This window comes from Saimiri boliviensis, chromosome 3 (assembly GCF_048565385.1).
Source record: "Saimiri boliviensis isolate mSaiBol1 chromosome 3, mSaiBol1.pri, whole genome shotgun sequence".
NCBI classification, from domain to species: domain Eukaryota; kingdom Metazoa; phylum Chordata; class Mammalia; order Primates; family Cebidae; genus Saimiri; species Saimiri boliviensis.
Genome location: NC_133451.1, coordinates 86,746,463 through 86,766,388, shown reverse-complemented (window position 1 = coordinate 86,766,388; position 19,926 = coordinate 86,746,463). Strand labels below are relative to the sequence as shown.

The window sequence follows — 19,926 nt, the reverse complement described above, 5'->3', positions numbered from 1 at the left end:
CACTCTCCCCACCATTGTGTCTACTGGCCCAGTTCCATCTACTGCTGAAACTTCTCATGTGAGTTCTCTGAAAAGCCTGGCACTCTCCCCAGCAATGGGGAGTGGCTGGTCTCTGCATTCAGCTACCTCTTTCTGCAAAATGCTGCCTGCATTATTCCTTTCCATCCTGAGTGTCTGTCTCTCACTGGGCACACTCTGCTTCTGATGCGGCAGTGGGAGAGTTGCCTCTGACTTCCCTGGCCTGGTGTTTTACCATAATTGTTTCGAGCTCACTCATAATGTTACCTATGTTAGAACATCATCTCCCTCTCATATAGCCTTGGGAAAGCAAGTCCAGACAAACTATCAATTAAAGTAATTTATTTTTATTACCAACTTTAATCACCAAAGCAGGAATTGGATTCAATCAGGGAAATTCTTTATTGACAAAATTTTATTGATAAAATAATCTATCAAAGATTCATGAAAAAAATTAAAAATCTCTGAAAAAAATTATATCAACCAAGATAGTAAAAAGTATATCTGTGGGTAAGGAAGAGTTTTCTATTTGGGCTGGCTATGTAAGCTACATCAGTAATACCAAGGATTTCACTTTGAAAAAGAAACTAGGATGCAGTACTGCAACCTAAAAGAAAGGCTACTGTACAACAAACATCATGTGGCTGGAGGTGGCTCCATCCCCTGCCCAGTCTTATTCACTCTGGTACCTATTCTAACATCTTAATTTGGTTCCCAACTTGGATCTGTCTATTCTCCTTTCTCAGCTACCATGACCTGGAGATCATCTTGTTTCAATGCTTGGTCTGTCATTTCAGCAACAGCTTTTCTTCCTGGCTTGGGCCTGCTCTTTGCTGGGTCCTTTGGCTCAGTGCCTTTGACCTTGGGTGGCGGGTACTCTGAGTCTCTCTGGCTCCCTTCCCATAGCAAGTGGTGGTTGTAAGCCACAATATAAGACACTGTTTTAAATTGTTAATGTTTTTTAGGTATTAAAATTAACGTTTAATATTATAGCCATAGGAAAAAGTCTGGGAATTTCTCGGTTCACTGAATTGGTGCATCAAGTCGAGCATTCTGACATACAGCAAGAAGGAAATTGTGAATGATTTTCCATTCCATTTGAAAATATATTGGAAACTGATATAAACAATGAATCAATTTTTTTCTTATAATTTGCCTTCCTTGCTCTAGGAAGCTGAGGAATGAATTGTAGTTGAAATTTTCTATTTTAGGTTTACGGCCTTATTACAAAGCTTCTCAAATGCCAATTCTATCAGATCTTTTGTACATAGTCATCATTCTATTCACTCAGGATAACTTTCATAGCAACTTTATGTTATTCCTGGAGATACATGCTAATATGGCCTTAGTTGTGGATAACCATGTGTATTCTAAGTTGAAAGACCACACTACTTTGTTTAAAGGATTGCTGGGTATTGGTATCATGGCTCCGTGGGCACTCTAAGCTTCCACACAGGACTGAAAGAGTCAGGGTTTTAGCCTGGGATATATTAGGGACTGGTCCAGTGAGAATGAATTCAAATCGGATCAGCCAATCAGAATGCATATGAAGTAATCAGAAATGGAAGGCCAGGTTAGGCTAGGTCAAGTAGATAAGATAGGAAAAAATGGTTTCATTCCTCATTGTGTGGATGTTTGTGTGTTTGTGTGTATGTAAGGGGAACATATGAGATTTTAAAGCCAGAAACACATCCTATCATAGGTCTGTTAACAGACAGAGAGTCAACAAATCAAAAATCAGAGGTGCAAGAGTCAGGTTGGCCTCAGGGATAACTGCTAAATGAAGAAATGTGTCCCCGAATCCTTGCTTTAAATGAGTGTCTAGGAATCTCCCTTGGTGACCCAACTATCACAGGTCAGGCAGTCAGGGGTGGCTTGCATTTTGTTTAATGGGGTCAGTGTCTCCTTTAACCAATCTTCTTGCTCTATTTTCAGAAGTATACTTTTTCCTGGAATGGCTGGTGACTCCCCTGGTAGCCAGAAAGAACCAAGATGATTTCCTGAACCACTGCAGTCTGGTTAGTTCTCTGGGGTCAAGAATGGGTTCTCTAGGGACAATCGTGCATCAAGAGGACTGGCCGGTATCGAAGTCCAGTGGTATGTTAATGGTGGAATGTCTCTACGGCAGTAGAGCCCTAGTTTCGGTCCTCCGGATTACATCCTTGTCATTCTGTGAGGTGTCAGAATTACCATCTGAAACTAGATATCCAGGAAAGCACGTAGTTCATCTTCTTTGTACCATTCACTTGTGTGGGGGTGGGAGGTAGGAACAGAGTGGGCAAGAGTACATCCTTCAGGTGAATTATAGCATTGTATTTGGTAGGGAGGACAAAGAACCCATGGCAATGGAGTGATTAAAAGTAACGAAGTTTACAAAGTGCTTTCACATACGTTTCACTTGATTCTCACAACAACCCTGTGAGGTAGGTACAGTATATAACGTTTTTACTTTTATTTTGCAAAGAACGACACCAAAGACCAGAAAGTTTAGGTGATTTGTCCACAGTCACGATAAGCACCAGGACCCAAACTTGAAGCTATGTCTTCTGACTTTACAGCCTAATTTTGACCCATGAGCAGCTACAACTTGAGGGTTATCAGTTTGATGATATAACGAGGAAGGCGTTCAGTAAGTGAACATCTAACTTGTTTAAAAGTCAGATGATTTAGAAATAGTACAGAAGTAACCAGAACTCATGGGCTCAGTACTTGTAGGGGCTCCCCCTGGACTGCTGCTTGTTGGCTTTAATCTCGTGGGTTGCTTTGGCATAATAGAAGATCACCTGTGCACCAGCTTGGGCAACTGGGATCTCCCTGGGTGCTTAAGGAACAGAGTTGAGGGAGTTCTTGTGGCCATGATGAGCCTCATCATGCTGTTTAATCATCTGGATTCCCCATCAGAATGCAGACTTCTTAGGAAAAGGGTTCTGACTGATGCATCATTGTATTCCCAAAATGTGATACAGTGCTTGGCACATCGTGGTCCTCAATAAAAATGGACTGAGTTCATGAGGGGCTGGGATGTTTCATATGATGCTTCCCAATTTTACTTGTAAAATATGTTTTGCATTGAAGAGGTATTATAAAGGAATGTGGAAGCGGGTAAAGGAAAACATAATTAACTTAGTGGTGGGCAGTATATACAGGCACTGCAATTCCAGGGTATAATCCTATGATCCAAGTGATCTTTGTTTACAATGATGCAAGTACTAAGTGTGGATTCAAACTGGAGGCTTTATATTAACCAGAAATCTATGCAAAATGTAGACATTTGATGGCCGTTGGGGATAAAGTTAATGTCCCTTGGTGTGGAGGAAACTAGACCATTTTGGTAAGTATGAAAATAATATTGTTTTAGAAATATGGAGATAATTCTGTGATAAAAGCCTTCAAAGTTGTTTAACCACAATCACCAGGGATTCAATAAGAGTTGGAAGAGGTCTCTGTCTTTTTCTGGTTAAGTTCTGCCAAGGCACATCCTCCTTGGTCCTTCATGTCTCCCTGGATCTTTGGCCGTGAGAAGTCCCAAGACCCAGATTTTAAAATCGTGCACAGAGGGAAGCTGAGGACAAAGCTACTGTGGTACAGACTTGGACCTCAGTGTGAGTGCTTGTGATCAGGACGCCTAGGCAAGAAGCCCACTGCACAGAAGCATCCTTCTAAGGCTAATGGGCTGGTGCAGGCAAGACCCATGACCTGTGGTTGAAAGCAGCCGTCCTGTTGTTACTCTTTTATGAGTGGATCACAGCAAGGAATTTCTGTGTGTCACAACCTGGTGAGGTCAGCTTCCTTTAACTGGATAGGAGTTTTAAATTTAGGAGACACATTAGCTCACCAATTTTGAGTACAGGATCTAACGGGTCCTGAAATCAGTCAGGTGGGAAACAGATCAGCAGCTCTTGGGCTGGTAGAGCTTATGGGTCATCCAGGGGTCCTCCCATTTGTGATGATTGATGCAGGCCATGACCGGATGCCTGGCTTCTCCAGGTATTGCTGCCAAGTTTCAAACATGGCCGTAATGGCCAAGCATTCCTTCTTTCAGATATTGTAGTTTCATTCTGCAGGGATGATGCCTGTGGGGAAATAAAGCATAAGGTCATATCGAGGTTGAGTTTAGACAAAGGTTGGCTGTCCATGGTTCTATCACTACTTCTAAGGCATTGGCTCCACCTTAAATGTCCATCATAAACAAAGTGGAGCATGATGACAGCTGATGCCTACCTCCCTCCCAGGTAGGGCTTCACAGGTTTTCTGGACCCCCAGGCAACCATCAAAAAGCAGAGCATATTGGCTGCTGGTTCAATAGAACCTGTTTCAGGAAGGGATCTGGGGTTAATCCAGGTCTGGATTAGGATACTTTGGTAGTTTAGACGGGATAAGTCCTTCGATATCTTCACCAGAAAATAAAGTCAGTATTGCTCTCACCTGAAGAGTCAACAGAGCATGCTACCAAAGTTGGTGTCGATATACAGTCACAAATAAAATCCTGGAGTCTGTTTCCTTAGATCTTGAATCTTACATCTTGACTTTTAGTTATTGGTTCCAGACTATGCATAAACTTAAAACACTAATGATTAATAATAAATATATAAACTGTACTATATTTATAATTACTAATTAAATTTGATTTTGTCAAATGCATTTTAGCCTACCCATACGAATGTATGCTCTTTTTCCCCCTTTTTTCAGACTCTCACTCTGTTGCCTAGACTGGAGTGCAATGGCAAAATCTCAGCTCACTGCAGCCTCTGCCTCTGGGGTTCAAGCAATTCTGTCTCAGCTTCCTGAGTATCTGGGATTACAGGTGCATGCCACCATGCCCAGCTAATTTTTTGTATTTTTGGTAGAGATAGGGTTTTATCATATAGGCAGGCTAGTCTCGAATTCTAGACCTCAGATGATCCACCTGCCTTGGTCTCCCAAAGCGCTGGGATTACAGGCATGAGCCACTGCACCCAGCCAAATATATGCTCTTAAATAAGAAAATTCCCTTTTTCTTGAAATGTAAGGAGTAGGTGGCACATTTCAGCCATTATATAATACAACTGAAAACTATAAATAAACAGCAGGAACCTGAATGTGGACACAAACTGTGAATCTTAACTTAGACCTGCCGCCTAAGTTGTTAGGAGAACTTGTGCCTAGGTTTCATGTTTATGAAAATCTTTGCTAATGTTATAGGATTTAGAGAAGATGGATGTTTCTAATTGTATTAGTGGATTGGCGGCACTTACCAGTTAATTGAATCAACTAACCAGTTATTTCAGCAAATAATTGGACTGAGCTAAGTGTAGAAATCAGTTCTAAAACCTTGGAAGACAACAGAATTCCCAAAGCAAGTTCTGTGAACGCTAATTCCAAAAACGGTTTTCGCATTGGGTACATTTGGGAATCACTGCATTGTATCTACCTCTCTTGAAGATTTAATTACACAAGTCTTAGAGGGTTTGAGAAGTCCAGTACTAAATAATTTATTTAACTATGTTTAAGTCAATATGTCCCAAACATTTCAACATGAACTTAAGTTTTTGAGTAAGGTTTATTAGCATCTTAAAACTGGTGCTACACAAAGCCAGTTTTAGGGAATTTTAGACTAGCATGCAGTGTGAAGAAATACTCATTTGCAAAATTTACACATTACCAAAAACAAATTAAGCAATTACTAAGTATGTATTACTGTGATTGTGTTAAAATTAAGCTAGGTACTTTGGAAAATAGAAAATGCACTTGTATACAACATAAAGTCTGCCCTTAATAGGCTCATAATCTGGTTGGGAGATATATCTATCGTACATGAAACAATATCAACTACCTAAAAATTGCAAATAACCAAGTGCTAAGCTAAATAATTAAGACTAACAGATAAAGTAGTTCCAGAGAGGAATAAGAAGTATTAGACTAATGAAAAAAGAAATCATGGAGGAGGTAGGACTGCTTTTATGGCGTGGCTAGGCTTTTGAAAGGTTGAGGGCAGTTTTACTTGAGGGTACCTATAACTCCAAGAAACAGGAAGTTGTGCAGCAAACAACTCTCTGGTGTATTAAAACCATTAAATTCTGATATATCTTAAGCACTTCTTACCCAAGAACAGAATGTTACAGTAGTATGGTTCTCTTTCATTTGTCCCATACAGTCATACAATGCATAAGGATGTTTTGGTTAATCACAGACTGCATATATAATGGTGGTCTCATAAAATTATAACACCATATTTTTACTGTACCTTTCCTATGTTTAGACATGTGTAGATATGCAAATACTTACCACTGTGTCACAGTTCCCTGTAGTATTCTGTACAGCAGCATGCTGTACTGGTTTGTAGCTTGGAGCAATAGGCTATATTACATAACCTAGGTGTGTAGTAGGCTATACCGTCTAGGATTATATGAGGATATTGACTCTGTGATGTTCACATCTTGACAAAATCACCTAATGATGCATTTTTTCTGAATGCGTCCCCATTCTTAATTAACACATGGCTATTCTTCTATTAGAGTTCTTACCTGGTGTATTATAATGAGTTGTTTGTCTGTGATAGTCTCATTGATGGTGGGGATAATTTTTAATTTATTTTTTTCATCCTATTTTTAGATCCTAAGGAACAACACTGACCTTAGGGCTGGCTTGTAATACTTGCAAAGTGAAGGACCCTCAGAATCCTGAGGGTCACGTGAAGAGTATGCTGTGCCGTTCTTCCTTTTCTCCCTAACTTTGAAGATATAGGAACTGTACAGCCAGGAAACACCACACACCTGGGGACTGGATGCAGTGCGTTGATGATTGTAGTTTTTTACATTTTTGTTTTTACTCTTTAGTAAAGTCTTTTGCCTGCTTTTTCAGTTCTTGCATTCACACTTTGCAGTGGCCTAAATGCTAATAGGAAAAAGGTAAGCAATCTTAAAAAAGGAACCACATAAAATCATGTGGTAAGTTTGTGGTTTATTTGAAAAAGGTGTGGTTTTGAAGGGAGAAAAAGCTTGGACCACAACCAGCGACATTCAGAACTGGTACTCCTGCTTAATTTTTCTTTATTGATTCTACTTTTTTCTCTCTTTGTCTTTCTCTCAAGACAGGTTTTTAGGATAATTGCTTATATAAATAATACTGAAATGATATAATTTTATTTGATAATTACTGACATGCCACAGTATCAGAGTTGAGTGTGATTGCCCTCAAATGATAAATTATCTGAAAATTTTAATTCCTTTGTTTGCTTAAGAAAATGGAAGAAAACCAAAACAGAGAAAAAGTCTGTAAATGAGTTTAAAGATCACTGTAGTCCCTTCAGGCTACAAAATTCCACTGCATGTATATAGGATGTGGGGATTCTACCTTTCATTTTAGACTGTTGGCCACCTGAAACACTTTATACGTCCAAACAAGGTCATTGGAGCAGAGCCTGGCCTAGTCTACTAAGAAAATTTAATGCACTCACCTAAATGTGCTTATCACCTTTTGCACAGGGGTTTATTAACTAGAATGTACTTTAAAACAGGACATGGGGTCAGAATTTGGGGGTCTTACTTTCAAAGATGGAATTAGCATAGACTCAGAAAATATTTCCATTATTCCTTTAGTTATTTGGACCCTTGACATGTAATTATGGTTTTTATTTATCACGGAGAGTTTATCTTGTTGCAGAAATTTTGACTATGAGTTTTTGCCCTGAAACATAAAACATGCATAACACATTGCAAGTAGAAATTGAAAATCTCACATGCTTTAGGACAAGTACAGAAGGTGCAATATAGATACTTCAGCAAAGATGTTAAAGCAATGCACAATTTGAAGATTTTGATATAAACACTATAGAGGAGTTACACGAAAAACATTTTCAATTTATTTACTTGGGACTTTAGTCATTTGTGCTGCAAAATGTTTTCTTTAATTCTCATGAGGTACTAGTAACACCTCATGAAATCTGCTCCTTTTTATGTTCAATACATCTCTCTTTCTCTCTCTCTCTGTCACACACACACACGCATGCACTCTCACACATAGAGTCAAAGTCAATGGCAGTGGGTGGTTTATGTCAGGGCTGGTTTTGACGCCCCGCTCACAGAATAAGATAAATGTAAGTGATGAAGAGCCCCTGGGGTTGGCTGAACTCATTTTGTATTCAACACTTTGCCCGGCCTCTTTCTCATCTCTTTCTCCCTCTCTTTGTATGTTCAAGCCTACTTGAGTTTCTTTTTTCTTTTGTAGAACTTGGTTCTTTTGATGTGTTTCAGGGCACGCCCTGAGGCAAAAAGAACTTCCCAGGAATCGGAAACATAAGCACACAGGTCTGAAGCAGCTACTGTACAATAGACAGAAAGCTTCAGGCCTTGATGCTGGATTTTCTGTCTCCCCCCAAAATATCAAAACATGGAGGAGGGGGCGCACATGCAATATATTCTATGTACAGGATTTTTAAGGGACATATGCTGTATCATTTAATTGCAGAGTAAGGATCGGGTGAGATTTTTAATGTGGCTTGAGCCCCTCAAAGTAATTTAACCTGAGATGTGTCTATAGGCATTTGTATATTGATTCGTTTAACCAAATTTTCCCTATAATTATAAATGAATTTGTTTCTGTTTTACTGCTAGTATGACATCAACGTGTCTGAGATTTTCAATAGTGCATGGTCCTTAACTATCTTATTTCTCATCATTACTTTCCAATTAAAAACGTGAGAAAGTGCAGTGCTTTAACTATTTACTTGTCTATGAAGTTGAAAGAAATGCTGCTGTAAGTATTGTAAAACTACTGTTAGAAGGCACTATCTATATTATTAATAGAAAGTCTACATAGAAAGGGGAGTTAATTATTTTATACCCAATATCAGTAAATCCATTTGTGTACATTAAAACATTTAATAAATGGTGTTATATTTTATTTAAAAGTCTCTGTTTACTCACATACCATACTTTATGTGACAAATCATTCAGGACTATGTCATTGAATTAGAACTTGGAACTGAAAATACAAAAAAGAAAATAAGAAAAAACAGTGCTGTTTGTTTACACATATACAAACTTATTTATCTTAACACTTTCAAGTTAAACTAAATTTTAAATAATAGTTAAATTTAATTTTTGCTCAGGCTTCTAAAATACACTTTTATTTTAAAAACTAAAACAATGGAAAAGGAAACCTAACTAGAAATTTGGTAATTATCTGGTTTGCTTAATTGGCTTGGAAAATCAATCTAAATAAATTAGATGAATTGTTTACTTTACAATTGAGTTCAGTCTCACGCAGGTATATTGCCAAGCTTACTGAAAAAATAATTTGTTACTAGCTGAATAATAGATCAGAAAAAAATAGTAATTTCACCAACAAACAGTTGATGATTTTCAATTAAATTGATTCAATTTAATAGGGGTATTGAGCACTAGTTATGTCTCTGTGCTAATGACATTACCTATTAACTGCTAGGAAAATATTAGCAGTAAGATTGAATTCACTCAGTGTTTTCCAGCATATTTTATACTTAGGTGCAAATAAGCCAGCTAATTGCCGCAATTCCTTTTAACTTTGGTGTCTATATCTACAACTTGAAAGAAAGAGAAAATTGATTCAATTATTCAAATATTGATTAAATACGTGTTTTAGCAGTAATAGTAATTTTAACAAACTGGGAATAATTATAAGATAAATTTTATCACTACAATGTCTCTTTTCTTCTATATATATTCAAGTTACTATTTATAAGTACTTGTGCAAATATCTATGAACACCATAAAAACTTCTTGGATAATAGTGAAAGTTAGGGATTCACAATACTATCTGGAACATTTAATGGGGGCTTTATTAATTTAAATAAGAGCAAACTCTTTAATACAATACAAATACATGATTAGAAAAGAAGTATTTCTGTCTCTCTGATGCAACATAAACTAATCCTGTTTCTTTTCTCAGTGCTACCTACATATCTAGAAATTGGGTGTTTCCAAATTGTTTGATCCAATAAGATACATGTCAGACTTTGAAACACTTTTCAGCTTTGTGGCAGTGGCTGCCCAAAAGGGTCATATCATTTTCCCACCCTCATTTATGAATGTCAGTGAAAGCCACAGTTCGGAAGAAGCAATGCACAGAATCTCTTCGTTTACACAGGATTGCTGCGATTACATTACATCGTGCTGATTGTCATATCACGTATTTTATTTGTGCTAGAAAACTTCTCTTGCCATGGTTACCATTGTTTCCTACCTCTTTCCTGTGAGGCGTTATTGCCAACCTATAAAATGACACAGGAATTAGGCATGTCAAGTATCAGACCAACTCCTACTCTACATATTCACCCTAGCCCAGGAAACACAGGCAATTTTATTTTTAAAAATAGGCAACATTTAAGAGAAATTTAGCCTTTTAAATGTTTTGATGCATTACACATCTTGTGATGTTTTCATTTATTTGATTCATGAATAAAATAAAATTTCCTTAGTATCTCACTGAAAATTATTATAGTCATGTTTACAGAAATCGGTAAACAGATACCCATGAATTAATTCAAATATTTTTCTTTTTAAACAAAAACAACACATAGCAATTTGATTAGAAATTTGTTGAGTGAATTCAGTTGGATTTTGAATTAAACTTTTAATTACATAAAGAACCAAAGGATATACTTGAGCTATCACATCTAGCTAAATCCTACTAATTGATTATCTTCATTGATGAAATATACCAGATAACCACATAGTCTCTGTTTCATTGATTACAATTGTTCAATAATGTAATTATTCAAAATTTTAGTTACTAGCTAGCTTCCAAAAGTTTTATTTCTATTTATTAAAAAAAATCAATAGTCACTTGACTCAATTTAACACTTTCTGTTCTTCTCTTTTGATTCCCTCCCCTCAAATATGCCTATGTAGATAAAATCTGAAGATTTTTGTATTAAAAAAAAAATGGATGGGAGGATTGGCTGCTGTTCTGTAGTTTCCCCTTGAGCATATGACCAAGTTTTAGGGACTTAAGGGGTTAACTATTCCAAATGTCTCATTTTACAAAGGAAGCATTCTTGAAGAGTTTATGATTTTTGTCATTCAAATCTGGGAACACAGTAGGTCCTCAATAAATGTTGACTGAAGGAATCAATTTAGAGTCACATAATAAGTACAATACCATGGTACTTAACACAGTGCATTGCAATAATTTATTTATAATAAAATTTTGTAAATATAATTTTTAGCCACAATAATACTGAGATAAAAGTTATTAATAGATCCTATTAACTGTAGAAGCTATTTAACATTCAAGGTAACTGAGGTTGAGGATTTTTAAATGGTTTACCCAAGATCAGCCAGCTAAGCAGTGGAGGAGCTGAGATCGGAACTCCTGTTTTCTGAGTATCAGTGAGTAACCACTCCGCCATACTGCCTATCCTCTGCTTTTTTCTCTGTATTGTTTTTCACCATTCTTGGAATGTAAAAGACAGGACCTGGTGTTTTATACCTTTGTAAGCCTAGCTTGCTGCGTAATAAGAGTACTCAACCAATGGTTGCTACGTGAACAAACCCAGGGTTCTGGCTTCCTAGTCCAGTTCTCTTTCAGTCACACCATGGTCCATTCTGAGGGTGGAGGGTGGCATTTGAGAAGGCAGAGAAAGACTGAAATCTCTAAAGCATAGAACTGCTTCAAATCATTTAAACAGGTAAAGTTTATTCTGTGTTGTCAATAACACATAAGAACAATTCTGCTTTTTAGATAAGAGTTAAAAAGGACAGATTTTTTTTTTGGCAGTTTCTGGATGCATCTGGTACATATGTATGTAATATGATTTGCATAAATGCATGATTTACTCACTCACGTGGATTTATACATGACTCGGGAATCCAATCACAGTCAGTCATTCCCGAGGTTCACATTCACTTTTCCCACATGTGCCCTCCAACCGGGTTTGTGTCAAGACCCTTGGTTCCTAAACACAGTCATCTTGTCAAGGAAGCTCCTCAGGACATGAATCCACACTGGTTATCTAGTAAGATGCTTATTGTCCCAGGCTGAAGGAAGAGTCTCTTCAGGTCTAACGGCTTTGCTATTTCTGGTCATGTTTTGGAAATAAGATTATTTGGAAAGACTGTTCCCACACCACAGAGCCTCCCCTCCCCTCTGAGCTCCTGTGAGCTCTTCAAGTTTCCCTTTTATTGACAGCACTCTCTCTCAAACCCACTGACCCCTGCTCCTCTTTTTTTTTTTTGAGAAGAAATTTTGTTCTTGTCGCCCAGGATAGAGTACAATGGCACAATCTCAGCTCACTGCAACCTCTGCTTCCCAGGTTCAAGTGATTCTCCTGCCTCAGCCTCCCAAGTAGCTGGGATTACAGATTCAGGGCAGTATGCCAGGTTAATTTTTGTATTTTTAGTAGAGATAGGGTTTTGCCATGTGGGTCAGGCTGGTCTTGAACTCCTGACCTCAGATGATCCACCTGTCTCAGCCTCCCAAAGAGCTGGGATTATAGGCGTCAGCCACTATGCCCAGCCTTAGTCCTCTGTTTTTGTTTGCTTGTTTGTTTTTTTCATTCTAGGGAAAATTTTTCTCCTTCTTCTCTCTTAATGTCTTTCAAATGACTCTCTGGTATCTCTGTCTCTCTAGAGCTAACATTATCTCTCTGATTAAGTTTTTGCCAAAGACAGGAAAAGTAGCTGACAACTTTGTTTTCCCCTCTGCAAAATCTCCCAGGTAAAGAGACACATAGGGCCTTGACTCTGAGCTTGGAGGAGGGGAGGAAAAGAGGGGAAAATGCTGAAGTAGAACACTGATATTTTAAAATTATCCTACCACAAATGCTTTTTGAGTAAATGCCTGAGTGGTTCTAACACCAGCCACCATCATGATAAAATTATAATTGTAAATTTGCGGGGACCTTCCTTGGTATCTTTCTTTCTTTTTTTTTTTTTTTTTGAGGCGGAGTTTCACTCTTGTTACCCAGGCTGGAGTGCAATGGCGCGATCTCGGCTCACCGCAACCTCCGCCTCCTGGGTTCAGGCAATTCTCCTGCCTCAGCCTCCTGAGTAGCTGGGATTACAGGCACATGACACCATGCCCAGCTAATTTTTTGTATTTTTAGTAGAGACGGGGTTTCACCATGTTGACCAGGATGGTCTCGATCTCTTGACCTTGTGATCCACCCGCCTCGGCCTCCCAAAGTGCTGGGATTACAGGCTTGAGCCACCGCGCCCAGCCCTTGGTATCTTTCTAAGAGCAAATCACTTCGGTATCTCTCCATTAACAGCTATGGAGACACGTTTTTCTGCAGCGCCTCTAGAAAGGCAGCTCACAGTTAAAAGCTGCAGCACATCACAGGTTCTCTATCCTGCAGGAACTCATTTGAGCTTCTAGAAAAAGAAGTTTTATTTAAAATCATGCATTCGTAATAGGAATTTCTTTATAAAACTTCAAAAAAATAGCATCTATTTTGACATGTAAGTGGGATTTTAACAGTATTACAGTAATACAGTCATGTGTCACATGACATTTTGGTCAATGACGGACTGCATGTACAAGGGTAGTCCTGTAAGATCATAATCCCATATTTTTGCTGTGGCTTTTCTATGTTTAGATTCACAAACGCTTGCCATTGTGTTGACATTCAATCAGTAACATGCTGTACAGGTTTGTAGCCTAGGAGTAATCGGCTATACCATATAGCCTAAATGTGTAGTAGGCTATGCCATCTAGGTTTGGGTAAGTACACCCCATGATGTTTGCACAACTGTGAAATGACCTAACAATGCATTTCTTGGAAACTACCCTGTTGTTAAATGATGCATAACTGTACATTAAATTGAATAGCTAAATACTCTTTGGAAGTACATTCCTATGACTGGCCGGGTGAGGGGGCTGACTTGATCCCAGCACTTTGGGAGACCAAGGCAGGTGGATCACTTGAGGTCAGCCATTCGAGATCAGCCTGGCCAACATGGTAAAAGACATCTTTTTAAATTATAGTAAAAAAATTTTTTTAAAAATGACCAGGTGTGATGGCACATGCCTGTAATCCCAGCTACTTGGGAGGCTGAGGCAGGAGAATCACTTGAACCTGGGAAGAAGAGGTTGCAGTGAGCTGAGATAGCACCATTGCACTCCAGCCTGGGAGACAGAGCAAGACTCTGTCTCAACAAACAAACATAAAAGGAAGTACATTTCCACGACTGGTTCGTTCTGTGCCCTGTAATCTCAGACCAATCTCAGATCAAGTATATCTCAAGCTCCAGAGACTCCTTTTCTTTTTCTTTTTCTTTTTCTTTTTCTTTTTTTTTTTTGAGACAGAGTTTCGCTCTTGTTACCTAGGCTGGAGTGCAATGGCGCGATCTCGGCTCACCGCAACGTGTAATCCCAGCACTTTGGGAGGCCGAGGCGGGTGGATCACAAGGTCAAGAGACAGAGACTCCTTTTCCGACCACTCTACATAGATTCCCCTCTCCCTATCACCAGCTTCACTTCCTTTACAACCATTTCATTATCTGGAATTAGCTTCTGTGGTAGGCAGAATTCTAAGATGGCCTTAAAAATTCTCCCTCTGCTGCATGAGTTATATTTAATCCTGCCTCCTTGAGTATAGGGAAAACTTGTGACTCTCGTGGAGTATCACTCTTTCATTATGTCACTGATCAGTCAACTTTGAGTTAATCAGAAGTCAGATCATGGTGGTGGGTCTGACCTAATCAGGTGGTCCCTTCAAAGGGACTGGACCCTTCCAGAAGTCAGAAAAATTTAGAGCCTGGGAGGACATCTGGAAATGGCCAGAATCTGAAAGGGAGCTGTGGGCAGCCTTAAGAGCTCTGAGTGGGCCCCATGTCAACAGCTAGTAAGAGAATAGGGGCCTCTATCCTGTCAATGCAAGGAGGAGAATTCTTCCAACAACCATGTGAACTTGGAAGAGAATGCTAGGCTTCAGATGGTGGCTCAGCCAGCACCTTGACTTCAGCCTTGTGGGTTGCTGAGTAGAGAAGAAACTTGGATTCTTCCACACACTTTCCCCAACTTGCTACAGTACGTTAATTGCCTCATACTAAGCTTAGAAAGTCAAAATAATCTCCACGTGTTTTTCACATGAATTACTGCTGATAATATACACGCATTTAAGACTTTTAACATCATACATATATTCCTGTGTAAATCACATTGTTTCTATATCTCAGGATTAATAACATTTACAGAAGTTAAGAAGAAGCCTATACCTGCTCACCTGCTCACCAGAGTGGTAATAAAATAATCTTGAAAGAAATACAATAATTTTAATTAAAAAATATACCAAGTACTAAAGTACAACTAAAAATGTTGTATTTCAATAAATTTATTGATGCTTGTTTCAAAAAGTACCAAGCTTAAGTTTAAATTGAAGAACTGTGTTCTCTAGCAAAATATAAGCTACTGCCTTTCCGTTTCTCAGTTCTATCTCGTAATTTTTCACCTGACGGAAACCTGTCATTAAAGTGGGAGTTAAGTAAATGCATATGGTTCCTTTTTAAAAATAATATAGAATACACACATGCTTAGTCTTTTTCTTCATGATGCTTCTATAAGTCTTTTTACTTTATTGTGATTTCCCAAAGTATTTTCTTTTAAAGGTTTTTTTGGTTTTGAATTTTTTTTCTACCTGTTATAGTCACATTACTGTATATTACAGTAATAATGTATTATGTAATTATTTTTGCAATATTGTTCAAAATATTATATCTGAAATTAAATATACCATAACTATGATTCGGCTCATTGTATCTCTTAGTTTTTTGTCTTTATGCTAAAATATCTTCTTACATGAAAAAACAGGTTACAGATATTTTAAACTCAATATGGAACTCAGTTATCAATTTTGATCTACTAGACAACTGCAGCTTGTTTTCTTAAGTAAATAAGATTTTAATAGTAAGTACTTCATAGGAGCACTTAAACATGATACATGGGGAATGTGAAAGTTATTAGCTCTTCTCATCTGCCTCTCAGAATCTTTTCATCCTGAAGCTTTCTCCTGAGTCTTCCATTCGTGAAGAATACCCTAGTAGAACAACAGATGCAAGGAGTCGTAAGGAAAGAAGGGGGGTGGGGAGAGAAATGAAAGAAGAAACTGACCAGGCACAATTTACTTCTGAGGGAGATAATGTTCCTTAATTTAAGTTGCATTATGCAAAGCAAAACAAAAATCATCTGCAAGTTGGCAAACCCTGCCGAAGTGCAACAGAAGTGAGAAACTGAGTTAGCACGCAACAGATTTAAGAAAGGCTCGCCGAGACGCTTTGAAGAAAGCCAGCGGCACGACCCCCATCCTCAGGCATAAATAAACTCCAAACAGACTCATTTGCCATGAGGGATGAGATGTGGAGGTGCCGCGGCGCCTGGGTCTCTGCCTCTCCACGACTCCTTTCCCTAAGTTGTTCTGGTGGGTTTTTGTGTCCCAAAGTTGTCCCTATGCAAACAACAGGTTGAATATTGTAGGTGTGGGTTATTAAAGTGTCCCTGGGACAATGGCAGTCTGTGTCCCATTTGTAACGCTTGGATTAATCTTTGGAAAGTGCACACAAAATGTGACATGATGTTGGCTTCAAACATTATTCAGTCTGCATAGCAGCAGATCCTGCCCTGTCTCCCTGGAAATAAAACTCCACAGACGTATCACCGCCATCAGAAAGGAACCTATCATTTATGCTCAGGATTAGGGACACCCTGATAGAATCGTTAGGAGTTTGATTTTATAGTTTGGAGAAGCACTCGCAATGGAAACAAATTATACTCTATCATCTCATTCACAGACTCCCTCAAGAAAGTCAGCAATCTGGTAAATCATATTCTTTTCTTTTCTTTTTTTCTTCAGATGGGAGAAATAAGAAAGGCATTATCTTTCAAAGATAATTCCACATTAGTTTAGGATTATAACACACAACTGATCCCTGAAAAGAGGGAAGATCCCTGGCATTTCACAGTTTGAATCTAATTTTTCCTTTTTGATTTTAAAGGTTCTGGAGGAGTGCTAAGACACTGGGTGAGAAAAGCACCACAAGAAGAGAGGGTGTTCATTGTATTTTCCGTCTCCTTACGTCCTTGGAGCTTCTGAAGGTTTGAGACTTAGCTTCCTCTCATCGAACATTTGAAAATTCTTCTTATGTCTGTTGACAAAAGTACTAAGTAGCGTCATGGGATCTGGGAAGGTGACCTCTCAGATCATTTGTTTTTAAGTGCATCTCAATATGACAATTTCAGAAGACACTTAGAACTAGGATAATAGAAATAAAGAGAGAAAGCATGTTAAATCATAGACAAGCATCAATGATGGTTGAAATTCCCATAGAGCCAAGTTTGGAAAATATGATGTGTAATTTAGGACCAACATAGGAGGAATTGGAAGTTGCCTAGCAAAACACGGTTAGGCACAAAAGTCAGGGCATTGTTCTAGGACAGCGGTCTTTAAAGTGTGCAATAGATCAACGCTTCTACATTCATTATGAGAATCTAATTGCTCTGAGTGTAATGTTTTTCTCCACTCTCTTAGGGAAGAAGAGCATCATCGAGGCCTGCTAGGGATGGCTTCTTTTACACTCTGTAGTACAGATACTTTCTTACACAGCTTCTGTATGTGGATCTATCAAAGCACCAAAATCAACTGAATGCTGAGTCTTTGGTCTGAAACAGTCATCCATTTTTCTAATTTCTTGCCTTTTAATAAGTAAATTTTATGAATTTTAAGTTATTCAATACGTTCATGTTTCAAATACTGCTTTAATTTGTTTGGCATAGTGGGAATGAGCATTAGGTTTTATTTAGAAAAAAAAACAACAACACAGTTTCCATTGAAAAAATAGGTTAAGAAGATGCTTATAAAGGACTATGGCTAAACTGCATATACATTGTTTCACAATTTACCTAGGAGATGTGGGAAAATCTGTGGAGCTTGATGTCCTACCTGGAGGAGTGGATGTGGCAGTGAGCGGAGGAACTGGTGGGACCCCCAGCTGGGCACTCACAAATGACCATGAATCGTCCTCTCCTGCCCTCCATCATCCATCAAGACAACCCGGGTGAGACCGAGGCTGCACCATAGATCACAAATGCTCCTGTTGTATAGACTCTAAAATTGCACATGGCCTCTTTCTGATGTGTTCTCTTTCTTGGACTTCATTTTTCACCTGCCGTATGTCTATTTGGACCTGATGTTCTAATAGTGGCATTGATTTGTGTTGTCCTGACATTCACTTTATTCAGAATTTAAAGTGGGATGAAAGGGGTGTGGTAGGGTTTCCAGCATGGTTTTTGTTCTGGATTAGCCAAAGGTGAAGGAGAAGCAATGATATAGCAATATGGATGAGGAGGAAAATGGTCAATTCATAATTTTGCATGGGCCCAAATCAGTTTTCAGTTTTCAGTTTGATTCATTTGGGAGTGTAGGTAAGATGAAACCCAGGCTTCCAAGAAAAAAGTGGCTTAGTGAGATGAACAGAGCACATAAGAGAGGGCTAGGTGTGGGGGGTAATTAGAGGTACAAAGGTGTGTGTGGCCAAACTAGCCTCATAGCACTACTTTCAGTAGGAACAGGCATTCTCACCAAAATTGGTGAAAGGATTAGAGAGGGAAGTGAGATTAGAATTCAGTTAACTTTTGCTGACAAAAGTCTTTGTTTTCTGATGATTTAGGCAGCGGGTAGGGGCTTGGAGGTGTCATAAGACTTTATTTAGAAATTAGGACCATATTAAAATAATATGGAAAAAATATTGCCTTTTCTTTTCATTTTTATTTTCATGAACTAAGAAAACAACAGAGTCACAAAATACCACCATCACCTACTCTCAACCCTTTTGAAAGTACACTGTAAATCATCTATATTTACAAGTTTCAGATACATTCTTTTACAAATAGTAAACATTAAAACAACCTAAAGGGCTTGAATGATGGGCTTATTTATCATTAAAGTGAAGAATAAAGTCTGTTTAAAATGCTTTCTTTTCCAAAGAGGGCTGAGACTTCACACAATGCTATTGCTCACACAAAACAGAATTTTAAGCTAAACTCTCGACAAATAATACCACAGCGCCACCATCTGGCTTTACAAAAGACAGCAGGGAGTCAGTCTACTGGAGGAGGAGGACCGTAAATGTTTTCTCTTTCCTGGTGAGCATTTGGAGAAACAAAAAGAAGAGACTCTCAGTGTGACCCTGTAATTGTCATTACTTTGGCTAAAATTCACGGTGCAAGGAACTGTCTTTATTTCTTTTCCTGTTTATGTTTTAATTTGAAAAACAAACAGAGTTTTGGTGATGAAACCTTTAAAAATGAAAATCTCCTTAAAGTTAGCAGTCTTTCTCTTTCACGGGCAGCAACTATAAAGACCGTTTTTAGCCTGAAAAGTTTATAATTTTACTGGTGGTTTCGTAGAGCTTCTATAAACAGACTTGCCTTACTAATTTTCACCTTTCCTTGGGTATAATCTTTTTATAATGTTGCTGAAGCTTCCTTAAGTTCTTAAAGTTCTAGACGTATTCAACATAAAACATATTCCAGTACATAGCACAATTTTGACCCTAATGAGATGGTGCATATTTAAAAGTCTGCTTTAAATGCAATGGAATACAATGTATACTTCCAAATTCTGAATGTCTTAAAGGTCTTTTTTTTTTTTTAACTCTATATTGCAGGTTTACAAGGTTGTACAAAATTGCTAAATAACAGGGTGACTAATGCATATGTTTTCTTTTGTACATCTCTCTAAGAAAGATCTTTTAGAACTGGATTGGAAGGTGAAATATTAGCTTTTATTGTATTTTACACTTTTGCAGCATCTATCTTTTATTACCACTTGCATTACCTTAAACAAATTTGTACAGAATAATAACATTAGACACTATTTTGAGCCTACTGTGAACAAAAAACTGTGCTAAGTGTTTTACAACTATTAAGGCATTAAATCCTTTCAGATGCCATGAG

At 38.2% G+C, this 19,926-nt stretch overlaps 1 protein-coding gene across 1 annotated transcript in view; it reads right to left on the bottom strand.

Moving 5' to 3' along the window:
- Positions 1 to 348: 348 nt before the first annotated feature.
- GRID2 (glutamate ionotropic receptor delta type subunit 2) overlaps positions 349 to 19,926 on the bottom strand; it is a 1,500,723-nt gene continuing 1,481,145 nt past the window's right edge. Inside the window, exon 16 of the mRNA XM_074396451.1 lies at positions 349 to 4,091. Within this exon, the coding sequence (XP_074252552.1) occupies positions 3,933 to 4,091 (159 nt within the window). The 3' untranslated portion in view covers positions 349 to 3,932. The remainder of the gene's footprint in view (positions 4,092 to 19,926) is intronic.